General features: G+C 45.3%; 1 protein-coding gene across 1 annotated transcript in view; it reads left to right on the forward strand.

Moving 5' to 3' along the window:
• Positions 1 to 23,195, forward strand: part of Acoxl (acyl-CoA oxidase like) — a 249,683-nt gene that overhangs the window by 37,244 nt on the left and 189,244 nt on the right. Inside the window, 1 exon segment of the mRNA XM_005364451.2 lies at positions 19,317 to 19,351. Within this exon segment, the coding sequence (XP_005364508.1) occupies positions 19,317 to 19,351 (35 nt within the window).

Raw genomic sequence — 23,195 nt, forward strand, 5'->3', positions numbered from 1 at the left:
CACACACACACAGAGGCACACACAGAGGCACACACACACACACACACACACACACACACACACACACACACACACACACACACGTGGAGAGCAGAGGACCAGGACCTGCTCTGTTGCTTAGAAGTCTGATAGAATGATGAGACTTGGGAGCACACATCTGTGTGAACTATATACTTTCCAGGTCTCTGGTGTGGGAACTTCTCAGGGTTGATCACCAGAGGGCAGCAAATACCAATTTGCAGATTGTGTCCTTGCTATTGTGTATTTGCTTTGTGTTGGGTGTCAGAAGGGACAGGATTTGCTTCTTACTGTCACTGTGAGCACAGGGGCTGCGTTAGCCATGTGTTAGCCAGGCTCAAGACTTGTAAATTATCTATGATTATTTTGATGACTTCAGGGCATAATTTGACCCATAAACGTCTCTTAGAAAAACAAACAAAACCAAAGCCCTTTGTATTACTTTGGATGGATATTAAAATACTTACATATTGCTGGGTTGTCTCTATGGCAATTATTTATATTTTCACAACAGAAATTTAAACATTTGTCTTTTCTTTTGAGACAGGGTTTCACTATGTAGCCCTGGCTGTCTTGGAACTCCCTTTATAGACCAGGCTGGCCTCCAGCGCACAGTGATCCTCCTGCCTCTGTCTCCGTTACTGGGAGTAAAGGTGTGCATTCAGCAACATTTACCTCTTAAAAGATTTAGCTCCTGTACTTTCCCCAGAGTCTGAGGTGCTGGTTGTAAATACAGCTAGAGATAAGCAGGTGTGTTTGAAGTGGGTGTTTGGAAGAATTTCCGTTTTGAGCATAGCTCTGTAAATGTGTGCTGAATATTTTCCTTTTCAGCACTGCAGGGGCGGTAGAGATGACCTGGACCAGGTTCATACCCCACAGAGACTCAGAGTGTACCAAGGGAACTCTAGACCATGGGAGGGAGCACCTCTAGGAGGGGGATAGAGGTGGTGGTATATAGACCTGGGGCTAACACATCATAAAGAGGGAGCCTTAGGGTATTGTGGATTGGAAGGGACCTCAGAGATCACGTTCTAATCTAAGCCCCACACCCCACCATGTTTGGGATTGAATTTAGGGCTTCACACACAAAGAACACCAATTTGGCCACTGTGCTGCACCCCACCCCCCACTGCATGTCTTTTACAGAAACATTTCTGAGTGAGGCCTCTTGATCCCTGGCAGAGTAACCTAGAGTTGGCATGCAGCCCATTCCTCCTGAGTCACATATCCAGGCCATGTTTACAGATGAACACCCTCAGAGTGTGTGGCAGGGTTGGAGTTTTTCAGTGCTGAAGGAGAGGGAAGTCCTGGGGCATCACTCCCTGTTTGATGTGGCACAGAAACCTTAGATGCCGTGACTGTGCCAGCCGTTCAAGGATCAGGGCCTTGTCTGTGAGTCATCAGAAGCTGAGCAGGCCTTTGGGAGCCCTGGGTATAGCCATGGCAACTGTAAGGCAGACTGAGCCATTGCCATGGCTGTGGACCGTTTACAGTGTTCCTTGCCTGTGTCCTGCTAGGGAGGGAGCTGGCCTTCCACAGCCTGGCAGCCTACTTACCTGGCACAGAATGTACCTGAGCTACAGTGTGGGGAGCTTCATTGCTTCATGGAAACTCTGTCACCTGTCATTGGGGATCATTGTCTGTGCTCCCCCCCCCCATCCCGAAAGGTTGGATAGTGGCAACTGATGGCTGGCAGATTTTTCTCAGTGCTCCTGTCTGAACCTATTTCCATGCAGGACAGGTGACTGTGAAGGTCATGGTCCCTTTTCTTCACATTTCACTATTTCATGCTTCTGTCCCTTGCTTTAGTAGGCTCATAGAGAAAGGGGCCCAAAGAGAAGAGTCACCGTCCAACTCTAGCTGGCTATGCTGAGAGCCCCCTGTTAAGGGACAGTTTATGGACAGTCATCCATTTGATCATCTCAGCTATCCTGTGAGATAGATGTTTTCATGATTCTTGTCTGTAGTTGAGGATTATGTGAATTAAAAACACACAACTACTTTCCCAGCGTTGGTCAGGGCTCGCAGTTCGTGGGGGTCATCTCAAGGGCTAGGTCTCTGAGTGTCTTCATAGACCCTACCTGCAGCCGCTCCTGGCTTACTGTGGTATGCAATCATATTTGCTTGGGTTAATTTTGCTCAACCAAAGGTTTAAAAATTGTCCATATTGAAAATCATGGAAATTCTACCTAAACTGGGATTTGTCAGGTGTCAGATGACTAGTGGCTGGACCAGAATCCAGGCTTCTACACACCTAATTGATTTTTGGTGGGATGCTGACTTTTTTTTTAAAGACTTTCCCCTGGTCCTAAGCATCTGTGTGCCAAGAGGGTTAAGGGAGGGACAAGACTGAGGCAGTCTTTATACTGATGTTCTTTCACGGAGAAAGGGGCCATTTATGATGAGCATTTATGGAAGATGTTCAGAGGAGCTTTTAAAAACGCAATCCTTTGTAATGATTTTGAATCTCTCTGCCTATTCTATAATAAAATTTAATAGGTCAAAAAGTTTACATTTCATTAAACAAATTTTAAATATCCTAGGTCATTTAAATCAGACACCACAAAACTCTCATAAGAGAGGCAAAAATGAGAATTTGTGATTGTTTGTATTTCTAAGTTTCTTGTATTTGGGGCATTTCTACATCACTGCTGTGAGAGATGAGAGTTCAGCTCAGTAACACAAACCCCACTTCAGCCTTTTCCTTTAGCTTCTGACTTTTACATTATTTTTAATTTTTGTGAAGACTACCAGATCACTTACATATATTCTGCAACCTCCCATTTCCTGTCCCAATAACTCTATTTCAGGATCCTATCCACTCCCACTGTGGCCTGCAGAAATACTAGTCATTTTTATAGTGTGAAAACTAAAACATTAGCTTTTTGCCTTCTGTACTTATCACCTAACTTTTGGTTTGTAATTGCATTATTAAGGCCAGGGCTGTGCATTTGTCCACAATAGAACTATATAGAATACAAGCACATATTTTCTGTCTGTCTGTCTGTCTGTCTGTCTGTCTGTCTGTCTATCTATCTATCTATCTATCTATCTATCTATCTATCTATCTTTCCAATATCAAAACACTTTTGCAATTTGAAGAACAATATCCTAGCAACAAAGTCAATGTAATAACTCTCTTACACTGCATTAATTAATCAAATCACAAATGCTTGATATTTACATAATTATATTTTTATAAGTTTTTGTTTTCTCCTGTAGTTTTCAGTTGCCTTTTTTCCTCATTGGGAGAGAAAAAGAAGTTACATCTTCATTTTATCTTTTTTATTTGTTTGTTTTGATAGACTTCTAGTGGTAGTTAGTCCCTTTTTTAAGTCCTGTCTTATCTTTTGGTTAGATTTCCTCTAGTTTTGTTACTATAAAAATATATAATATCTAGAAGGGCATGCAAATGACAATATTTTGACTCCTTAATGTGTTTTTAGTGGTCTTTATTTTGCCCTTATTATGACAGATTGTTTAACTGAGATTTGTAAATTGAAAATAACTCCCCATTCCCCCCAAAAACTTTGAGGGTGTTCCTCCATTACCATTTTGTACCCAGTCTGTCTGTCGGAAATCCTGTAGACACAGGGTTCCTGTGGTGTACCTATCTGCACTTTTTCTCTGTGAACTGTTTGTCTTAAGCCTTGAGTGTGGGGATTTCTTACTGATGTATCTAGGTTTGGATTCTCATTTATCCTGTGTGGCACGGGGTAGGCCCTTTCAATTTTAAAACTATGTCTCCTTTCATTCTGCGGAGCTTTTCTCTCTACTCAGCGCTCTCTTATTTGGAGGTTAGGACATTTTTGTCTGATCACCTCTCTCGTTTATGCCCTCTCATATCCCAACAGGGTTGTTCTGTAGGAATCATCTTTCCAATTTTAGTTTTATTTGCATGATTATTTTTCACTTTGTAAGAACCCTTCCTGTTGTCTATTTTCTTTAAGCCTGTTGTTTTCTAGATGTAACTGCTGGCTGAAGTGTAGAGTTTGGCCACCTGGATTATCTTTCTTCTCTAACACCAGTGGAGTTGACCAGGGAAATAAGAAGGCTGAGAAACAGAGAGACCAGCAGCTACAGTCAGTGAGACAGAAATGCTAGCATGAGCAGTTGCCACCAAGGTTAGCTTTGACCACTCAGGGGATCCCCCAAAGACCTTACACTGAGTTTTGACACCCAAGTAGAAGCTAGTTAGCTAACACAGTAATGGAAGGGCATTCCAGGCATGGGAGAATGCACAAAGTCACAGAGTAGGTGAACAGTGTGCTCCAGTTGGGTGCCACACAGGAATTAACACGGCCTAAGTTTCCATGGGATGCTTGAGAGTAGATGGATGGTGGGGAGGCTGCAGGGAGGCTCGAATGCAGAAGAAAGATGTGAGGAGATTTACGTCTATTTTGTTTTGTTTTATTTTTTTAGACAGGGTTTCTCTTTGAAGCCCAGAATGTCTTAGAAGTCACTTTTTGTAGACCAGGCTGGCCTTGAGCTCAGAGAGCCACCTGCTCTGCCTCCACGTGCTGGGATTAAAGGTGTGCGCCACCATAGCCCAGCTGAGACTTACATTGCGTGACTGTCCTACAGCTGGCTAATGAATGGGAGAACAACGTGTTGATGACTGGGCAGCCATAATGATCTGAAGAGGACATGATCCATCGTGAATGTATAAACAGTAGGAAGAGGAAAAGACCTCAGGTCACTGGAGTGATGGATCGAGGATGGGCCCTTCTGGGTTTCGTGACTGTGAGACTTGAACTTGTTAGAGAGGGAGTTAGAGACAAGGATATCTTCTCACCCTCAGAAGCAGAGACATTTTCTTAGATGTTCAATGGGCCCTTCTTCACCCTTTACTCAGCCTGTCCTGTAGTCCTTTAGTGACTAACCTCACCAAAGAATTTAAGCAAGAGAACAAATCTTGTCTTTTCTTGGTTACCATTGCCCCTTCTGAACTGAGATCAAGGCTTGATACTTAGTGACTATTTTTTTAATTTAATTTATTTATTTATTAAAGATTTCTGTCTCTTCCCCGCCGCCGTCTCCCATTTCCCTCCCCCTCCCTCGTCAGCCCAAAGAGCAGTCAGGGTTCCCTGCCCTGTGGGAAGTCCAAGGACCACCCACCTCCATCCAGGTCTAGTAAGGTGAGCATCCAAACTGCCTAGGCTCCCACAAAGCCAGTACGTGCAGTAGGATCAAAAACCCATTGCCATTGTTCTTGAGTTCTCAGTAGTCCTCATTGTCCGCTATGTTCAGAGAGTCCGGTTTTATCCCAGGCCTTTTCAGACCCAGGCCCTTAGTGACTATTAAATAAACTGTGAACAAATGATGGACAGATGAATGACTCACTGTAGAAATGAAGGAGGAGTTTCTTCTGACTGAGAATTGATCCGATCATAATGTTATGGGGATCTGGTTTGGGTCATTTGGTGGCTTTTTATTTATTTATCATTTATTAATTAATATTATTTATTATTTCATACTTGAGACATTTGGTGGCCTTCTATTTATCATTTACTAATACATCATTTATTATTTATTTATTTAAGGATGGAACCCAGGGCCTCATGACATTTTAGTTGTGAACAGTAACACTGAGCTACATTCTCAACCCTTATGCAGAGGCATTTGAAATGTATTAAGAGTCCTAGAATCCAAATTAAATTTTTAGAAAAACAATCAAAATACTTCCATTGTCCTGTGTGCCAGTCCAGAGCTGTGCTATAATCTTGGGTCTAGTTTGCCCCGGGGCATTTCAGTCTGGCCAGTGTGTACACAAGCAGACATTTGTGTTTATTTCCTGTGGTGCTCACTTATTCCTTGGCTACCCTTTCAGATTGCTCACGGGTGAGCCTCCTGGGCCTGACGACATTGTCAGTGTGACTGAATCGCTATTCTGGGCTGATGACACATAGCCTAGGGACAACCTCTTGTTCTCTGAAGACTCTGTGTAATAGAATTACAGCTTCATAATGCAGTTCAGGCCAAACTTTGGAGCAGCTGGGCTAAGGGGAATTATACCTGAGTGAGAGAAATTGATCCCAAACCTCAACAACACAGAACTTGTTTCAGCTTCTCAAACAAGCTGACAGGTGATAGGCTTTGTCACCTATGGACTTGGCACAGGCTGATCCTTCTGCCCGTGACGCTGATGTTTCCTTTCTTAGCCACTGTTTCTATGTAGGTGGATGTTGTGTCTCCAGGAAACCTCTCTCTCCTGTGGAGAACCTTCCTTTACAGAAAACTCGAAGTGCTTCGCTTATTCCGGTCCGATCTCTGTATGTCTGTCAGAAGATGTGTGAGTGGGCAGGGGCATCACATAAGACCAGGCACACAGGAGGCCTTCAGTAGCCCATCACAGCATCTCTGTGCTAAGGAAGTCCAGGAGGAGGAAGGGAGCTCTACATGCGGTCGTCTGCAGTGGGCTGCACTCCTCTGTACACTGCGGTCCCACCCTGGAAGACAAGGGGCTCTGGGAGGTGAGGCGGCTTGGCAGGGGATTGTTGTGACCAGCCCTGTCCTTCAGTGATTTCAGTCTCTGCAAACTTTTTTTATTTTTTAGCTGGACATGGTGGTACATGACTTTAATCCCCGTACCCAGGGGGCAGAGGTAGGAGGATCTCTGTGGGTTTGAGGCCAGCCTGGTCTACATAGTGAACTCTAGGATAGTTAGAACTACATAGAGAGACTCTTTCTCTCTAGAAAAGCAAAACAAAACCAACCAATCAAATAATCAAACTAACACCCCTCCCTCCCAGCCCCCACACAAACAAAACAAAAGAATCTTCTTCTTGTCAATGTATTAAGGCTTTGCTACAGCAGGATTACGGGCATGTTGGACTCTGAACATATATCTTGAGTTTCTTCCTTGGATAACAGCTTCTTTGACTTTTGGACTGTACTGACCCATTCAATATTTTAAAAATTTCATCATGCCTATCTCTGTGATTGTGTGGCCCTTGAACGTGATTTTTGTTTTCAGGGATCTTCCAAGTCAGGTAGTCAGAGTCAAGGGCATTTAGCTCCATGCTGAGCCTATCAAGTCATGCTTTCTTTGTGAACTTTCATCTGGTAATAATGCTGGAACGAGTCGACTTTTAAAAAATATTTGCATATCTCATTTCCTTGTCTAATCAGTGTTGTGAGGATAATGCCCCACTTTCCATGCTTGGCTGAGCAGCTGCGGTGGTGTGAGGCGCTCGGGGGCCAGCTCACAGCAGCAGTTTCTCTTTCCTACGTTTCCCATCTCATCCCAGCCTTGCTGCAACCCACGCCCCGGACTTCCTTAAAAAGACCAGCGAAATGATACGGATGTATGACATTTGCCCACAGTTTAAAGGACAGCTTTGTCACAGCTGCATTGTCCTTGGGCATGCTTAGTGGAAGGTGTACTGTGCCTAGTGTCCCCTTTAAAAGTCCTTTAGAGAAATAAGGGGAGCAATTAGGTTTAAGGACGACTTTTCCTTTGGCATGTCCCTATGGTTACCCGTGACCTTGCAAATTGTCTAGTTTATAGGTAACAACTAGGCCAAAGATGTCAGGTGCCTCTTTTCAAAAAGGAATACAGCATCCCCTTTTCCTGAAGGTATTGATGGGGGTTGGTGAGCTTTTTGTGGTAAATAGAGCCTCTCTCAGGAGTCCCTCTGTAGATTTTAATAGGATCATACTGATTTCCTGACAGCTTCTAATGGAGGGGTGGACTTGAGGCTTGAACCCCAGGGTATATTCTATGTCTTTAGCTAAGGGAGTTCCTAAGATGGAATTTGAATGCTTGCTGAGGATGGGCATTTTTAAGAGTGTGCAGAGGGAAAAGGAAACATAGAGAAATCCTTGCTGCCAGAGAGAGGAAGGAAGTTGACTGCTGGGAGAGGCATTGCATGAGTTCCTTTTCCTGTTGCAGTGACCAAATATCTGACCAGAAGCAGCTCACAGGAGGAAGGATTTATTCTGGCTCACAGTGCGAGGGGTTTCAATCCATCATGACAAGGAAGCCATGGCAATGGGGGCTTGAGACAACTGGGAACATTACATCCACAGTCAAGATGCAGAGAGTGGTGAGCGCTGGTGCTCAGCCCACTTCCCCCTTTACATATGCAGGCTAAGGGATGGTGCCACCTATAGCCAGCATGGGTCTTCTCACCCAGGCTAACCTAATCCACATGGTCCCTTGTAGGAATGCCAGAGGACGTTCTCTTGGGTGATTTTAGGCCCTGTTACACTAATAAGAATCCGCTGTAGTCCTGGAGACATCGGCCTGACGTTAAACACCAGTGGAAACTTGACCTTGATATGAAAGCAGAGATGAGAGGAGGATCAGTCTAGAAAGTGGACGAGCTATAGAAAAACTTTCCGGGTGGGACAAGAAAGTTGAAGGTGGCTCAAATGACAACTTCTGTCCTCAAGGTCTAAGGAGAAGAGGCTGGGGTGAAACTTAGGACAATGTTTGTCTCAGTCTCTCTGTTGCCGGGAACAAAGCACCTGAGAAAACCAACTTACAAGAAGAAAGGTTAGTTTTGGTTCCTGGTTTTGGAGGCTTTAACGCAAATGCATGGTTGGTTGGTACTGTTGTTAGGGCCTATGGGGTGACAGTACATTATGGTGAGGAGTGTTCATTGGAGCTAGGCTGCTCTGATCAGGGTGGCAGGGAAGTGATGGGGGAAGGCATATGGAGAGGAGCCAAGTTCCCAATATACCCTTCAAAGTATATCTTCAATGACCCGATTCCCTTCTACTAGGTTCTACACCCTAGAGGTTCTACCACCTCCCAAGAGCATCACGAGTTAGGATGGAGCCTTTAACACATGGCCTCTGTGGATATCCAGGATCCAAAGCACATTTATCAAGGCTCAGCTGTTTAGGGTGTCAGAATACAGGGCGACAGGCAAAGCGTAGAGAGGTATGGGAATTACTGAACATGGAGTCTGGAGAGGCGTGCTTTGGGCTAGTCTGTGTCCATGGCAGTCCCCACAATAGAAAATGGGAATTTTTTTCCCCTGCAGAGAGAAGTGGAAAGTGGGTTGGTTGGGTTGACCCAGGTCTGGAAATTTACCTTTGAGTTTACACGAGGTCCAGGGTGGGTGCGTGGAAGTGCTGTCTGTTGGGAAGGTTTGAATCAGGCGAGCTTGGGAGAGGCGTGTGGAAGGGATGGAACAAAGGAAGACTGGAAGGAGATAAAAGCCCCCTTCTCACTTCTGTTGGGTACCCAGCGTATGGCCAGAAACACCCAATGAAGGGTCCTGATGTTTAAATCTCTCTGACCAGCCACGCCAAGGTATCTGAATGGAAAATAGTATTGCAGGAATGTCTGGATTCTACTCAAATCGTGATTTCAATTGCAGCCCTTTAACACTGCACTCTCAATACCCCTGGCCTGGTGGTGAGGGGTGGCACATTAGTGACTTTCTGTGACAGGGACAAAATGCCTGACAAAAGCAGCTTGGGTAAGAGAGGTTTGCTTTGGCTCAGGATTTTAGAGGATACGGTCCATCCTGGCAGGAAAGATACAGGTGAAGGCTTGGTCTGTGGTGATGGGGACTTATAGAACTTGTTCCTGTCCAATGCCAACCTGGAACCAGAGAGCCTGGGCAGGAAGTCAGTCTTGGCTATTGCTCTCAAAGGTCTCCCTTAACAGGTGACTTACCTCCTCAACCACATCTTCCACCCTGAAGGTTCCACAGCTTCCTCAAGCAGCACCAGCTGGGTACTAAGTGTTCAAACATATGTCTGTGGGGACATTTCATAAATCCTCGCAGGAAGCATTGGCTTCTCATAGTTTTCTGTCCTTCTGTCTTGAATGTTGAAGGGACCCAAGTGAAACATGTACAAGGAGGACATCTCTCTTGAGCTGTTCAGGGTGTTTTCCTTTCCCTTCCTTCCTTAGTTTCTATTCATCAATGAAGGTGCCAGGAGATCAGACCACTGGACTGAGTTGCAGATGGAGCAATCAAGCAGGCTGGAGCAGGTTCCATGGAGAGCTGGACCACTGTATGCAGCAGGGTTGTGGTAGTCTCACCCAGTTAGAGAGGCTCCCCTCCTCTGGGGTATGCCTTAGAATCTGGCGCTTTTGAAGCTAGGTGATACAAACGACAGAACCTAGGGCCCAGCAGCTGCCCTGTCCATCTCTCTATGGCCCCAGGTCGGGTGTCATTGACTTAGCATGGCTAAGGTAGTCTCGGTCAGCTTTCTCTAGGCTGAAGTTACTCCCTGCTCTCATACGATCAGCTCATACTTAAGACATGGGCAGTCATGCTTTTCTTCCATAAGGGTGGACTGTTGACATAAATTACTTGAAATTCTCCTGCATCAAAATTTGCTTTTCTCCTTCATTTGCTTTCTTATTTTAGTCACATCTTTTTCTCCCCTTGCTTCGGCTTTTTGAGACAGGGTTTCTTGTTGTCCAGGATGACTGAACTCACATGTAGTCAAGGCTGACTTTGACTCTACTCTTCTCTCATCTTTATGGGGCTCAGGTTACAGGTGTGTACTGTCCCATCTGGCTTGGTTATTTCTTTGTATGATTATCTATTTATGGATATTTAATTTATGCTGTGGGTTAAAATCTAATTCTACTCATTTTATTTTGTTGTTTAAATTATTTCACTTATGACTACCGGGAATTCATCCATTTGGCTTATTTCTCTTCCACCTGGGCATGAGTGTGTGTGAGTGTGTGTGTGCGTTAGATATTTCTTTCTAGTGCTGCAGGGCACTCCATGCTCATCTTGTATTTTCCCTGCCCCAGGCTCAACCACTCTGCCAAAGAACCCTGGTTTCTCTTGTTGGAGAACATATTGAGAAATCAAGGTTTGGGTGCTATGTGGCTTTGTTGCTACAAGGGAAATGCATGTGTATGCCTGTGTGTGAATAAATGTATTCACTTTTAGCTCTATTAAGCTAAACATGAATTCATGTTATGTCTGAACGCTGATCATTATCACATAGATATTCTAGATTCCTATTATGGCTTATGTGTGAGTTACCTGCTCCAGCATTGAGAAACCTGGCTCCAGACATCCACTGTAGTGGTAGCTGGTCCAGAACTGTGGGCCCCATGGGAAGCATTAGATACAACTTGGCTTTGCAGTTCCCTTAGCCCACTCTGCTCTGCCCTGCCTCTCGGTTAGGTTGTCCTGTGCTCTTGGCTCTTTCATGATCTGCATTTCTTCTGGACTCTCCTCACCATCCCACGTTTTGTCGACTTGTGTTTTCAGTTGCTTACATTTCACTTTCTCTCTGTGTTGTAAGTTTCCTTCGTGGGTCTGTGATGTAGCTTCACTACTCCCAAAGGCCGTGCACTTCTCCTAGTCAATCTTCTTTCTTCTCTAAACCCTTTCAACCTGGACCTATTTCCTATGTCCACCGAGCTGCCGCTTCCAGAATGTCCTGCTGATAGAGCTACACTACAAGTGGCCTTCCAGCGTTAGCTCCTGTCACCGTAACACAGCACTTTAAGATTCTTCCACCTATGCAGGCTTTCCTTTAGCTCATGTTATCAAATTATTTGTGTAAACACCTAGAACTCACAAACTGGTTTGTTATACTGGGCAGCAATCTCAAGGGAACCCCCTGCCTCTGCCTCCCCAGTGCTGCTTCCCCCGGCTTTTTACATGGGTGATAGACATTGTGCTCTTTCCAGCATAAGAAGACAAGCCTACGTGAGATGTCCTGTGCTTTCTACAGTGCTTTGAGGCCATGGTAGATAAATGCTGGGCCTCTGGTCACAGTGGAGACTTTTCTTGGAACCCTGAAAGGCGTTTATTTTCCGAGGAGTGGTCCAGCTTCTGCCTCCTGTGTGGTGGCCTGGAGGCCTGGGCTGAGCTTCTGGGCATTCAGGGCAGGAAGGTGGGGACAAAAGGATGCTAAGAAGGAGCTGGAGCTGCAGAAGTTTGAGCACTTACCCCAGGGTGCTCAGCCACATGGGGAGAGGCATCCTGATGCTGGAGGACAGTGACAGGCTCAGCTGTTCTCTTAGAGCTTGGTGATTTTATTTAATCACCTATTTCCGGTCTGGCTTTTCTTTTTTTAAATCAGAAATAATGAATGGTCTCTTTGGAAAGAAAAGTATCTCCCTTTGCATTTTTCTCCATCTTATGCAGGGGTGAGAAACTTTTGTTCCTTCTTTGTTCACACACCTTCAGCATCTTTCATACTATCTCCAGTACCATGTTCTCTTCCTTCTCGGGAAATCCGCAGGTGAAGGGCAGCCTCCCCTGACAGAATGGGAAAATGGAGACAGGGGGAGGCTGAATATTTGTTTACATGTTTAGGAAACCCTGGACTAGGGCTTGGGGAGTACTCTGGACATGGGCTATCACCTACTCATACCGACTTATTGCTCAATGTGCACTTTAGGTTTCTCTTTTGGGGCATGTGAGGTGGGGGGTAGTGATCCTACATGTTTGGTAGTCATACTTCTTTGTTTAGCGCCTTTTCCTTTTATACCATCTGGGATTTTTATTTGCTAAGTGTTTTGTTTTTTTTTAAGTTACTTTTCAGGTGGTGGTAATAAAATACCTTAACAAAAGCAAGTCAAAGGAAAAGGCTTATTCGGGCTTATTGGGGCTCACAGTTTGAGGGTACAGTCCACACGGCAGGAAGTCCAAGCTGCGGGGTGTCAAGGCACCTGCCCACTGCCCCACATTTAGGAAGCAGAGCATGATGAACGCTGTGCTCAGCTGGCTTCTACCTGTTACACAGCCCCAGCCCCAAGTCCAGGGAACCATGTTGCCAGGCTGCCCTTGTTTACGGGGATTCTTCCCACCTCAGCCAAATCAAGACGATCCCTACCAGGCACACCTAACCTAAATAACCCCCACAGGTGTGCCAGGAGGCTGTCTCCAGGTGACTCTGGATGCTGTCAGGTTGACAGTCAACGTTGTCACGCTTAGCTCTCTGCCCCCTAACCCCATGCCAACATGGAGTGTCAGCACATCCCACTGCCGAGATCATTCAGGCCGGTGGCGATCCTCAGGCCTTTGCCAGGCCAGGGTGGTGGTGAGAATGTCTCTTGTGCCCCAGAGAAGAGCTGCAGCCTTTAATTTAGAAGGTGAAACTTGATTCCAGTTCAGGGCATGGGGCAGGAGAGCGAGGAATTGAGGTGTTTGTATCCCTGATCTTCAGTTGGTTTGCTCCTGAGGACATACAACAGCCTGTTTCTTAGGTTAACTGAATGGCCAGCTTTTGTGTTTCAGGGCCATTCCTGTTAGCCACCGTCAATTTTCCCACTGGCCTTTGACACCTGCCTTTCAAAGTTCCAGAGACAAGTTACTGGGGTTTTTAAAAGTTGAATAAATGTTTACTTATCACACACACACACCACGTGCACATATGCACAAACACACGTGCACGCACAGACACATGTATGCAGTTCTTTTCCTGAGCACAGCTGTGCGATGTTCTTCCACTCTCTGAAACGTTAATTTCCAGGAATCAGGGCTAGATAGCATCATGAAATAGGTTCACTAATGACAGCGTCATTGCTACTCTTCTCCCATCCTGCCTTGCTGTCTGTCGTCTCCTGTTGGTAGGTATGACAAAATAGAGGTGGGGGCTGCAGTCCAAGGGCTATGAGGCCTGCCCTTGGTCTTGATGAAGCTGGCCCATCCTCTCTTGGTAACACCTCTCCCAGCTGAATGGCTGGGTTCCTGCCAGCACTACAAGGCCTGAGTTCACAGTGACTTCAGTCTTGAAGTTGAATTTAGGACACTGAAATGCCATTTAAAGGGCACAGATGGGAGCCGTTTCACTCTGAGCTCTTAGCATCATTTCCATCACCAGCACCTGGTAGTCGGTGCCGACTCATCAGTGCTAAGCGTGAGGCTGAGATCTTTCCATACATCATCACGTCATCAAACTTGACCCCTGGAGGACCAGAGAAAACACCAGAGTTCCTGAGTCAGTGGGCTAGGGCTTAAGACTTTACATTTCTCATGAGTTCCTTGGGCAGGCTGATACTTAACTTTTAAATTAATCTGCGTAAATGATCTCTAGGAAGCAGGGAACGTGGACCACATTTCACAGTAAGGAATCAGCAATAAAGGTCAAGGGACTTGTCCCCAAAGCTCCTGCCTTTTCACCGGGAGCGGTTTCTATCTCAGCTCAGTTATCTATCAAAGGAAGTAGGAAGAGCCCAAGGAAGCAGGAGGGGGGAGGGGAAGAGGGAACGGGCAGAGGTGTAGTGAGCTGTGGAGGGTTTGAGAGTTGGGCAGAGGCTGAGGGAGCCTATGTGAAGGACCAGCCTGAGAGGGTGCTAGGGTAGCATTGGAGGCCCTGGCTTCTCAGGAGGAAGCCTCCAGGAGAGCAGCGAAGGGGTTAAAGGAATCTGCTCTGTGGACCATTTTCTCCACGCCCAGCCATCTTAGCTCCATGTGGAGAGCTACCTACATTGAGGCTGTTTATGGGAGGGCCTGTCTATACCACAGTTGTTCGTGCCATCTCCTCATGTTATGGCCCCTGCTTATAAGAGAGTCATTCCATGCCATGACCATAAGTACTACCCTGCCCACGATGCAACACACTCTGTAGGTGGCACTCTTTCTTTCTGCTGTGACTCTGGGTGAGCCTCTCTCTGTGTGCTGTGACTGCATTAGTGGCTGTCTCTGCTCCGTGCCTGTGTCTCTATGCTATGACTCTGTGAGTGGTGTTCTCTCTCTCTCTCTCTCTGGAGGGTTGGCAGTGTAGAGATGTGTCCAGTGAAATTATTTAAATTATTTTAAAACTCAGGCATTTTCATGATAAATTCCCTAGTGTCAGCTCTTCTTAATAAGTTGGGAGCTCTGGGTTAGAGATTGTAGCTGCCCCTGAGAAAGGGCCAAGCTGCTGGTCATGGCTCCTTCAGCTCAGGCACTGTCACTGGTTTAGAAGGTTCTAGACTTGGAACATCTTCCACTGGGTTGAGTGACTCTGGGGTTTATTGGCGTTTCCTTTTCCACCTGTCAGCTGTGTGTACCAGGACTGTGGGGGAGAGGGTTTTTGGAACAACCACTTCCTGGTAATCCATGGACTTGGAAGGAAATCTCCCTAGCACCTTCTGTGATAATTTAAACCATTTCTCTCTTTTCTCTTCCTAAAAATTATAGTGTGTTTTTAAAATGTGATTTTATAAATTATTATTTTACAAGGACCACGTTGTCTGCATGATGCTTTACAGGGTCTATCTGGCCACAGCTGGAGCACTGCTGGGTGTTTTATGGCAAATTATTCTCAGATTACCCTTTAATGCAGGAAGGGCTGCCTGTTGTCTGAGCTCCCTGGGTCATACAGAAACCCCAGCCTTGATACAAAACAGCTGTCTGTGTTCCAAGGAGGAGGATTTCAGATGGAGACAGAAGGGAAAAGGTTTGCATAGCTGGTGGGGGCTTTGAAAAATGTTTAAGTTACTCTTTCCTTGCCATTAGAATGTGATTTAATTTTGTTACCAACAAATTGTGTAAATCTAAGAGAGAAGCACTGTGAAAAGAGTTTGTGACGAGTGTTCTGGCAGTACTTACAGCGTGTCCTGAGGGGCTGCTCCCTAGGGAGGCCAGCACAAAACTCCTGCTGACCTCCATGTCCCCAAGTCTCAGTCCGGCTGGGCCAGGGTCAGGGGGGCAACCCACAGACCTCCCTCCCCTTTCTCCTCTAGGCCCCTGCTGAGACCAGCAACAAAAGGGCCAATTGTCTGAGGTATCCCCTTGTCTCAGGGGCTCCAGCAACCTTTCTGAATGCCAAAGTGTATCCAGGCACATTGATATGTATGCATATATGTATGTATATATATATGTATATGAATGTAGGTACACGTGATGGTTCTTGCCCACATGTGTATGTAGCATCTGTGCAAACACATGCATTCACGCATATACACATTTGAGCAAGCATGTGGACGTGTGTGTGTGTGTGTGTGTGTATACTGTGAAGATATGTGTGAGGGTATATACATGTGTGTACATGAATATGAATGGATGTGTCCATATGCATACTAATGCATGTATGTGTGTGAGTGCATGAGAAGCATGCAACTTGCTTAAAGAATTTCTGAGTCCTGGTGCATCTAAACAGAGCCAGTGGCCCCAGAAGCTGGACTGGCCAATGGTGGCTCCTAAGGCTAAAGGAATGGAACATCTGGCTTGCTTCTCAGCAGGTCGCACAGCTGCCTTTATGTGGTGTTCTCTCTGGTATGGAAAGCTTAGAGCTGTTTCTCCTCGCTTGCTTTCCCTGGAGGAAACCAGAGAGCAGGCATAAGCAGTCTCCTCGCGTAGCTTTTTGCCTACTTTGCCTCATTGGCCTGTTCTGACCTGGACTTCCAAACTAGATCTTCTAGAGATTGTCTGCTCTCTTCCTGTTCCTTCCCAGGACTGCCTGACTGGAACCAGTCCATTCTCTGTGTAGAACAACTATGATATGCCCCATCCTCATCAACACTGAATTAGTACCCACTGAGCCACAGGGCTCTTTCCTGTGTCCCATCATTTCGGTCCCTAACACTGATTGTTCACAGTGGTGTGTAGGGATCAGTGACCGGGCCAGCCTTGGGTATGTGCCAGCCCTGTCTATTGGAGTATTCAGGGCTCAGATTTTCTTCTTTAATAAAATTGTCCTTCTGAAAATGACAACAAAACACATTAGACTCTGAAGCTGGGAGAGAGAAGGGAAATGCTTGAATTCTCTGGTCTGCCTCTACAGCAGTTCTGCCTGGCCCCTTTCACCAGCACAACTGCCCTGGAGTAGCTTCCCGCTTTCTTTCCCTCCTTGTCCCTCCCTCCCTGTTTCCTCTGTGCTCCCAGCAAGGGCTTATCTTTCTACTGTAGAGCAGCCACCAATTAAACTTTGCTCCAAAGTTTATCAAAATATTCAGCCAGTAAAATTATCTTATAATTAGCTGAACTGCAAGCCAGAAGTCTTTAACCACAGGAAATATAATGTGACCCAGTGTGTGGAGTCTGTAAGTTGCTCATCCCCACCTTGGCTGCAGTCGCGGCTTCTCATTTTTTCCCAGTCGTTTCCTCTGTGTTCTGTGTGCTCTTAATGGTCCCCAAGGCCTTAAAGAAAATACACGACAGGTTTAGCTGCGATAGATAATGGAGTAAATTCAGTTAAATGTAATATAAGATCATCCTGGTTTTTAATATTTCATGCACGCACATTTATATACTCTTTGTGTGCATGCATATTTGTTGGGGGACGTGCATGTGTGTGGAGGCCAGGAGACAGGTGCTGTTCACCTGTTTTATCTATCTGTCTGTCTGTCTGTCTATCTATCTATCTATCTATCTATCTATCTATCTATCTATCTATCTATCTATCTATCTATCTGGCAGGGTCTTTCTCAGACCTGGAACTCACCATGTAGGCCTGGCAGACTGATCATAGAGTCCCAGAAATCTGCCTGCCTGCTTCTTCCTGATGTGAGGGTTACAAGGGCCTGCTACCATATTCAGTTCTTTTAGTGTGGCTTTAAATGGGGTATTCAACCCAAGTCCTTCTGCTTGCAAGGCAAACTCTTTATCAACTGAACCATCTTCTTTGTCCCTGCATGCATTTTGTGTGTGTGTGTAAACTTAGGCCTACTTTTCCTGGGTGTGCTGATGTTTTGCCATGACTGGGTCTGTATTTTGGATAACTGCAGTGTTGTTCTGAATTATTCTGGAGCTGTGCTGTTCCAACAGTATCCAGGGGATTCTGTAACATGGTCAGCTGGACAGCAATTGGGCTTTCTTGCCTCAATTACCTCAGTTTGCTCTCTCTCTCACTCTCTGTTCCTCACTCTTTCTATAATTCCATGGCCTGGAGTCCCTCCTGCCATCTTGCACCAAATGTGGTATCATAGCCATGTCATCTGTCACCCTCTCCCCATCTCTGTTGGGGGATAGCAAGGAAGCATGAATGGTATTTGGGGATCTTAAGGTACAACTTAGGCTTTCAGACAGAAGCAATATTACAGGTGGTACTTAGATTCTTAGTTGCTGTGAGCTTCTTTAATGGCTAATGCCGTGGCTGGGCATAAGAGGGCTCATGAGACTTACATAGATTCACTGGACATTGATTACATCTTTTCTATAATGAAGCACTTCCAAAGTTCTAAAAACAAATCGAAAATTAAGTTTTGGAATATACTAACATTTTCATAGATAGGCATCGACTATAGTACTCATACAGTAGTTAATATTGGTAGCGTTTTCTGTGTTTGTCATGCAGTTATACAGCTATAAACACAAATGTAGAAAACATCTTCATCCTAACGTTATTCTTAAGAGGAAACAATGGTTCTGACCACTTTAAAACTAGGAAACTGGCATCAAGGACCTCAGTAACTTGCTGTTGCAGCTGAGCTCAATCCGCTAACCTGACTGTCTTGTCGTTCACTGTTCACCGTGTGTGAAATGGCCAGGGCTCATGCCTTATGGTTTTGACCTTATGGTTGTGACCATGTATGCTTGAGAGGTTTCCACGATACTGCTGCAGGTAAAGAGGACATCACAGCTTCATTTCAGCCTCCTGTCGCTGCTGCATCCAGCTGTCACATGTACCATTCCCTGAAGTTACATTTCCATTTGGGGCTTGGTTTCTCTACAGTCTTTAGAATTTGACTTGACCGGCCTTGAGATGATGGGATAGCCTTAAATGCTAAGTGAATCCCCAGGAAACCTCTGGCCCAGGTGTCTAATCCCTTGGTGTTCTAGAGTCTACATGATGCTCCTGTAAAAGGGGTGACTGGGGGGCCTACTCTTGGTTTTGCTGTACCAATGCAAACCTTGGTAATGGCTGCATGTTGACACCCCATCCTTCTACTGCTGTCCCAAGAGCCCTGACCTGCAAGTTGCCCCCAACTAAGGATGCTTTCTGTCTGATCCATGATGAAATACCCTTGGCTGTCTAAAGACCTTTTCAAAATATCATGATCCTTTCAAAGCAAAGTTGAAATCAAGGTGCTATCATTAGAAATGGCTGTGAAACAACAAGGCCTGTTAGGAAATGTTTTAAGATTTACTTTTATTATGTGTATGAAGGTTTGTCTGCTTATGTATGTATGTGCATCATGTATGTGCCTACTGCCCACAGAGGCCAGAAAAGGACATCAAATGCCCTGTCACTGAAGTTACAGCTGGTTGTGAGCCACCATGTTGGTGCTGGGACCTCTGCAAGAGCAGCCAGTACTCTTATATTTTGGTTGTGAGCCTAGCCTTTAACGGCTGAGCCATCTCTCCAGCCCCAGACATTAGGAAATGTTTAAAAATAATTGACCATATTGAGCTAATTTTCTTGTGATTTCAGCATGTCCTTTATATTATTTAATTTGTATTTTTCCTCTTTTTTCTTAATTGCAGCTTGGACTGACGATAGCCATCCGCTATAGCCACAGGTAAAGCTTTAAAATCTTTTTAAAAAGAAATGGGCTTGTGGTTTAGAGGTTTTGGTTTTCTTAGGTCCTGAAGAATTTTGAGGTTCGTGTTCTGTTTTGGTTTCTTTTTTGGTGGCTGTTTTTCCATGTTGGAGATGATACAATTGCAATTGCTGTTTGGAGGAATGTGTGGTGGTGGCGGTGGAGGAACGGTTTTAGTTTTTGCTTATGCATTGCAAGCTGGCTTCAACCTTGCAGTCCTGCCTCAGCCTCCCTAACACTGGGATCATAGGATCGCACCACGGTACTCAGTTCTGCCGTCAGTGTTGTTTACAGACAGTCTCCTTGGTGGTTCAGCTTGGCTTGTTGTTTTATGATCCTCCTGCCTCTGCGTCCAAAGTGCTAAGATCACAAGTGTGACCTCTGTGCCCAACAACATTTTCTGAATGACATGAACTCGAGAAGCTCGATGGTAAGGCGCAGATGTGATTTGTGTGTAGCGTGTTGAGCCTGAGTCTGAGAATCAGAGTGAGGGGGTTTTTACCTGTGAGGCCAGGCCTGTTTGTAGAGCTCTTTCCTTGCCCACCAAGCCTCTCTCCTTCCTGCCTTCCTGCCTTTGGCAGAGGCAAAGGGCCTCGATTTTTGTCTCGCTTCATGATATCCACCCTGGTGCCAATCGCACCATGTCAATGAGAACAAAGCATTATTTTCTAGTGCCATCATTGTAGCCTTGTCCTGTGAATGTTTGCTTCTAGAATCATCTCTCTTGTGTGTATGCACCAAGATATACTGTGCTGAATGAATTAAAATGAAGGGTTGATAAGCAGTGTCTTCCTGTTCTCATGCACGCTGTGTTCACCGCTTCCCCAAAGCGCCACCCTCAGATCAAAGGCGGGCAGCTCAGGTTAATCTGCTCATCTCTCCGCAAACAACTCAAAAGAATGCCGGGCGTCGGGACAAATTTTCATCCTGAAGATAGTTGTTACAAGTTGTATGTTCAGTTTTGATCTAAGTGTGAGACTCAGGCAGCTGCTGAAAAACAGAACAAGTATGAACAGGAAGAGGGCAGGAGTGGACTTGAACTTCTCGGAGTTCATGTATGAGAAGGAAGGTGTTTGGGGAGACATGTCTGGAGCAGGTGGATGAAGGCTGCCCCAGACAGGTTCATGACCATGCATGGGGTAAAGTGATATTTTCCCCTTGCCTGTCACATAAGCTTATGGCTGAGGTCACATAACAAAAGACAGGTAATGAGAGGCCGATGTACATGTTCATTCAGTACGTTTACACGAGTAGGAGGTTTTATAAGGAAATAAAGACCTAAAGTGAAGAAGCATGATTAGACAGGTGCTAGAGCAGTGGTTCTCAACCTGGGGTCCCTATCCCTTTTGGGGTTGCATATCAGATATCCTGCACATCAGATATTTATATTACGATTCATAACAATAGCAGAATTAAAGCTATGAAGTAGCAATGAAATAATTTATGATTGGGGGGGTCACCCCAACATGAGGAACTGTCTTAAAGGGTCGCAGCATTAGGACAGTTGAGAACCACTGCTCTAGTGTGGATAAAATGATGAACCTTTTTTTGCTCAGATCTTTTCTGTGCTCTGGTGCCTTCAGAGGTCAAGATGCTCCTTTGCGAATTGGGAGGGTGCTCTAAAGAGTCTTGTGATCTGTTTTGGTGACCTTCTCTTCTGCTATCTTCTCATGCCAAAGGGCCATATTTTGGAGTAACAAGTCCCAAACCCTATCTTCCGCCTGTGTGTTTCCCGAGTCTGGTGTGTGCACAGTGTTTGGATGGTGTGCACACACATAGAAACACTGTCCTGAAAGAGCATGCTGTCCCCTCATCAGCACAGCTGGGTTGTCACAGCTGGTGAGATGCCTCTCGCCGTGCCCTTAAGACACATTCACCCATCAGTGCACTCGTGGGCTGTGTCTACCTTTTAGTTACAAGGGATGTTGATGTTATAAATACAGCACATGAATGTCTTGTCCTTGCTTCTACTCCTTTTGGACTTATATCAGAATTAGAGTCCTAATTCCATGGCAATACTCAAGTTAATTGTTTTGAAGACTGTTCATACTATTTCCTTGTCATTGCTATGTGAAATGGAGTTGTATCAAGTCCACATAGTTCTGGTTCCTTCAGAAACAGTTGGGATGGAGAATTTCATTGTTATGTTTTAGCAGAACCCAGAGACTGGAGTGAGAGTTTCCTGGGTCTTCTTTGTGTGGACAGGAAGACTTTGAGGGCAAGGTTTGGGTCTTATCACCAGACCTTTTCAAAAATTCCCATAGAAAGGCCAGCGCAAGAGTGAGGAAGATGAGGAAAACCCCGATCGACCTCTGCAGTGGATGGAGATAGATTCGAGAATCAGGAAAAGGCAAACGTGGTTCCAGAGTGACAAATGAGGAGGAATGGCTTCTCCGTAGAGCAATGGGTGGAGGCATCGTAAGGAGATGAGTGTGAGGAGGAAATGAAGGAAAATCACGCAACCTTGATGAGCAAGCATTTCTCAGGCTGCTGTGGACAGAAGTGGGGACAGAGCTCTTCCAGAGCAGGAGGGGACCTTGCATGATAACTAAGGTGCTTGAGGCCGCAAAGCATCCAGGGGTGCTCCAGCTGTTAAATCTGTCCCATTAAAAAGAGGATGCTGTTCAGGATGAAAAATATCCCCCACAGCACACAGACATGCATGTGTGCACACAGACTTTCACATTCATGCACATATGTGACTACACACACACACACACACACCATCCACATCTACTTCTGCATCCATCCCTTTGTATCCATCATTCCAGACCTGTTTATATGGCACAGGAGTGCATGTGATATGCCACATAGGGTTGGTGCTGAAGTGTGGGGAAGTGGAGGATAATGTAGCCATATTCAGATACTATAAATGTGCAAAGCAAGAAGAACACCTGCCGTGGCTGATGGACATTTAGCAACAGGACTTGCTCACAGTCCATTTATTATCATGGTGCCTTAATTTATTTTTTATAAAGTCAAGTCATTTTTGTACAGAGTGGAAAATTGTTTCTTTGATGCTTATTTCCCATTGTTTAGCTTGAGGTTTTGGGTGGAATCCACACAGTGTGACAACTGGGTAACCCCGAAAAGTGCCCTTTGCAGATAACAGCTCTTGGGGCCCCACCACCTACGCAGTGGGGAACAGTTTCCCCAGTGTGTGGGTGTTTCGTTTTGTTCTTTCTCTGTAAGGTTGAAAGAATTGCACTCTTCCTCCTTACTGATCCAGTGCGGCAGCCCGAAGCAGCGTGTTCCCTCGTGGTGGATACCCCTGGGCAACCGTGAAAGAGGAAAGAGGCAGAGAAACGGCACCTCACCTCTAGCTCTCCCTTCTGACACAGGAGCACCCACGTGAGCAAACCGTGTGGCATTTTTGCACGAGCCTCTACACTTATGTTTCAAAAGCAGAAGATAACAGCAGCCTGTGATAGGATGATTTTGTTTGTTTCTTTTGCTGGTTTTCTCTCTTAAATAGATAAGAAAGGAAACAAATTTTCCATCTGCTACAGGTACAAGAAAGTCCACAGGAACATGAGTTTTAGATAAAACTGAACAATGGTTCTTCTCCAAAACAGACTTTTATCTCCTGGTTTCCTATGGTCCTGAAGTAAGGCCAACTTAGCTGTCGTTGAGGTCAGTGTCACATCAAGACATTGGGGTTATAGGTGACAATTCTTACAAAGGGTTTGACATCTCCAAGGTGTTATGGATAGTTTTATGTCAACTTGAAACAGGCTAAAGTAATCTAAGAGGATGGAAACTCAATTAAGAAAAATCTCTCCATAATATCCAGCTGTAGGGAATTTTCTTAATTGTTTATTGA

The sequence above is a fragment of the Microtus ochrogaster genome (genome assembly GCF_000317375.1).
Source record: "Microtus ochrogaster isolate Prairie Vole_2 chromosome 14 unlocalized genomic scaffold, MicOch1.0 chr14_random_1, whole genome shotgun sequence".
NCBI lineage: Eukaryota > Metazoa > Chordata > Mammalia > Rodentia > Cricetidae > Microtus > Microtus ochrogaster.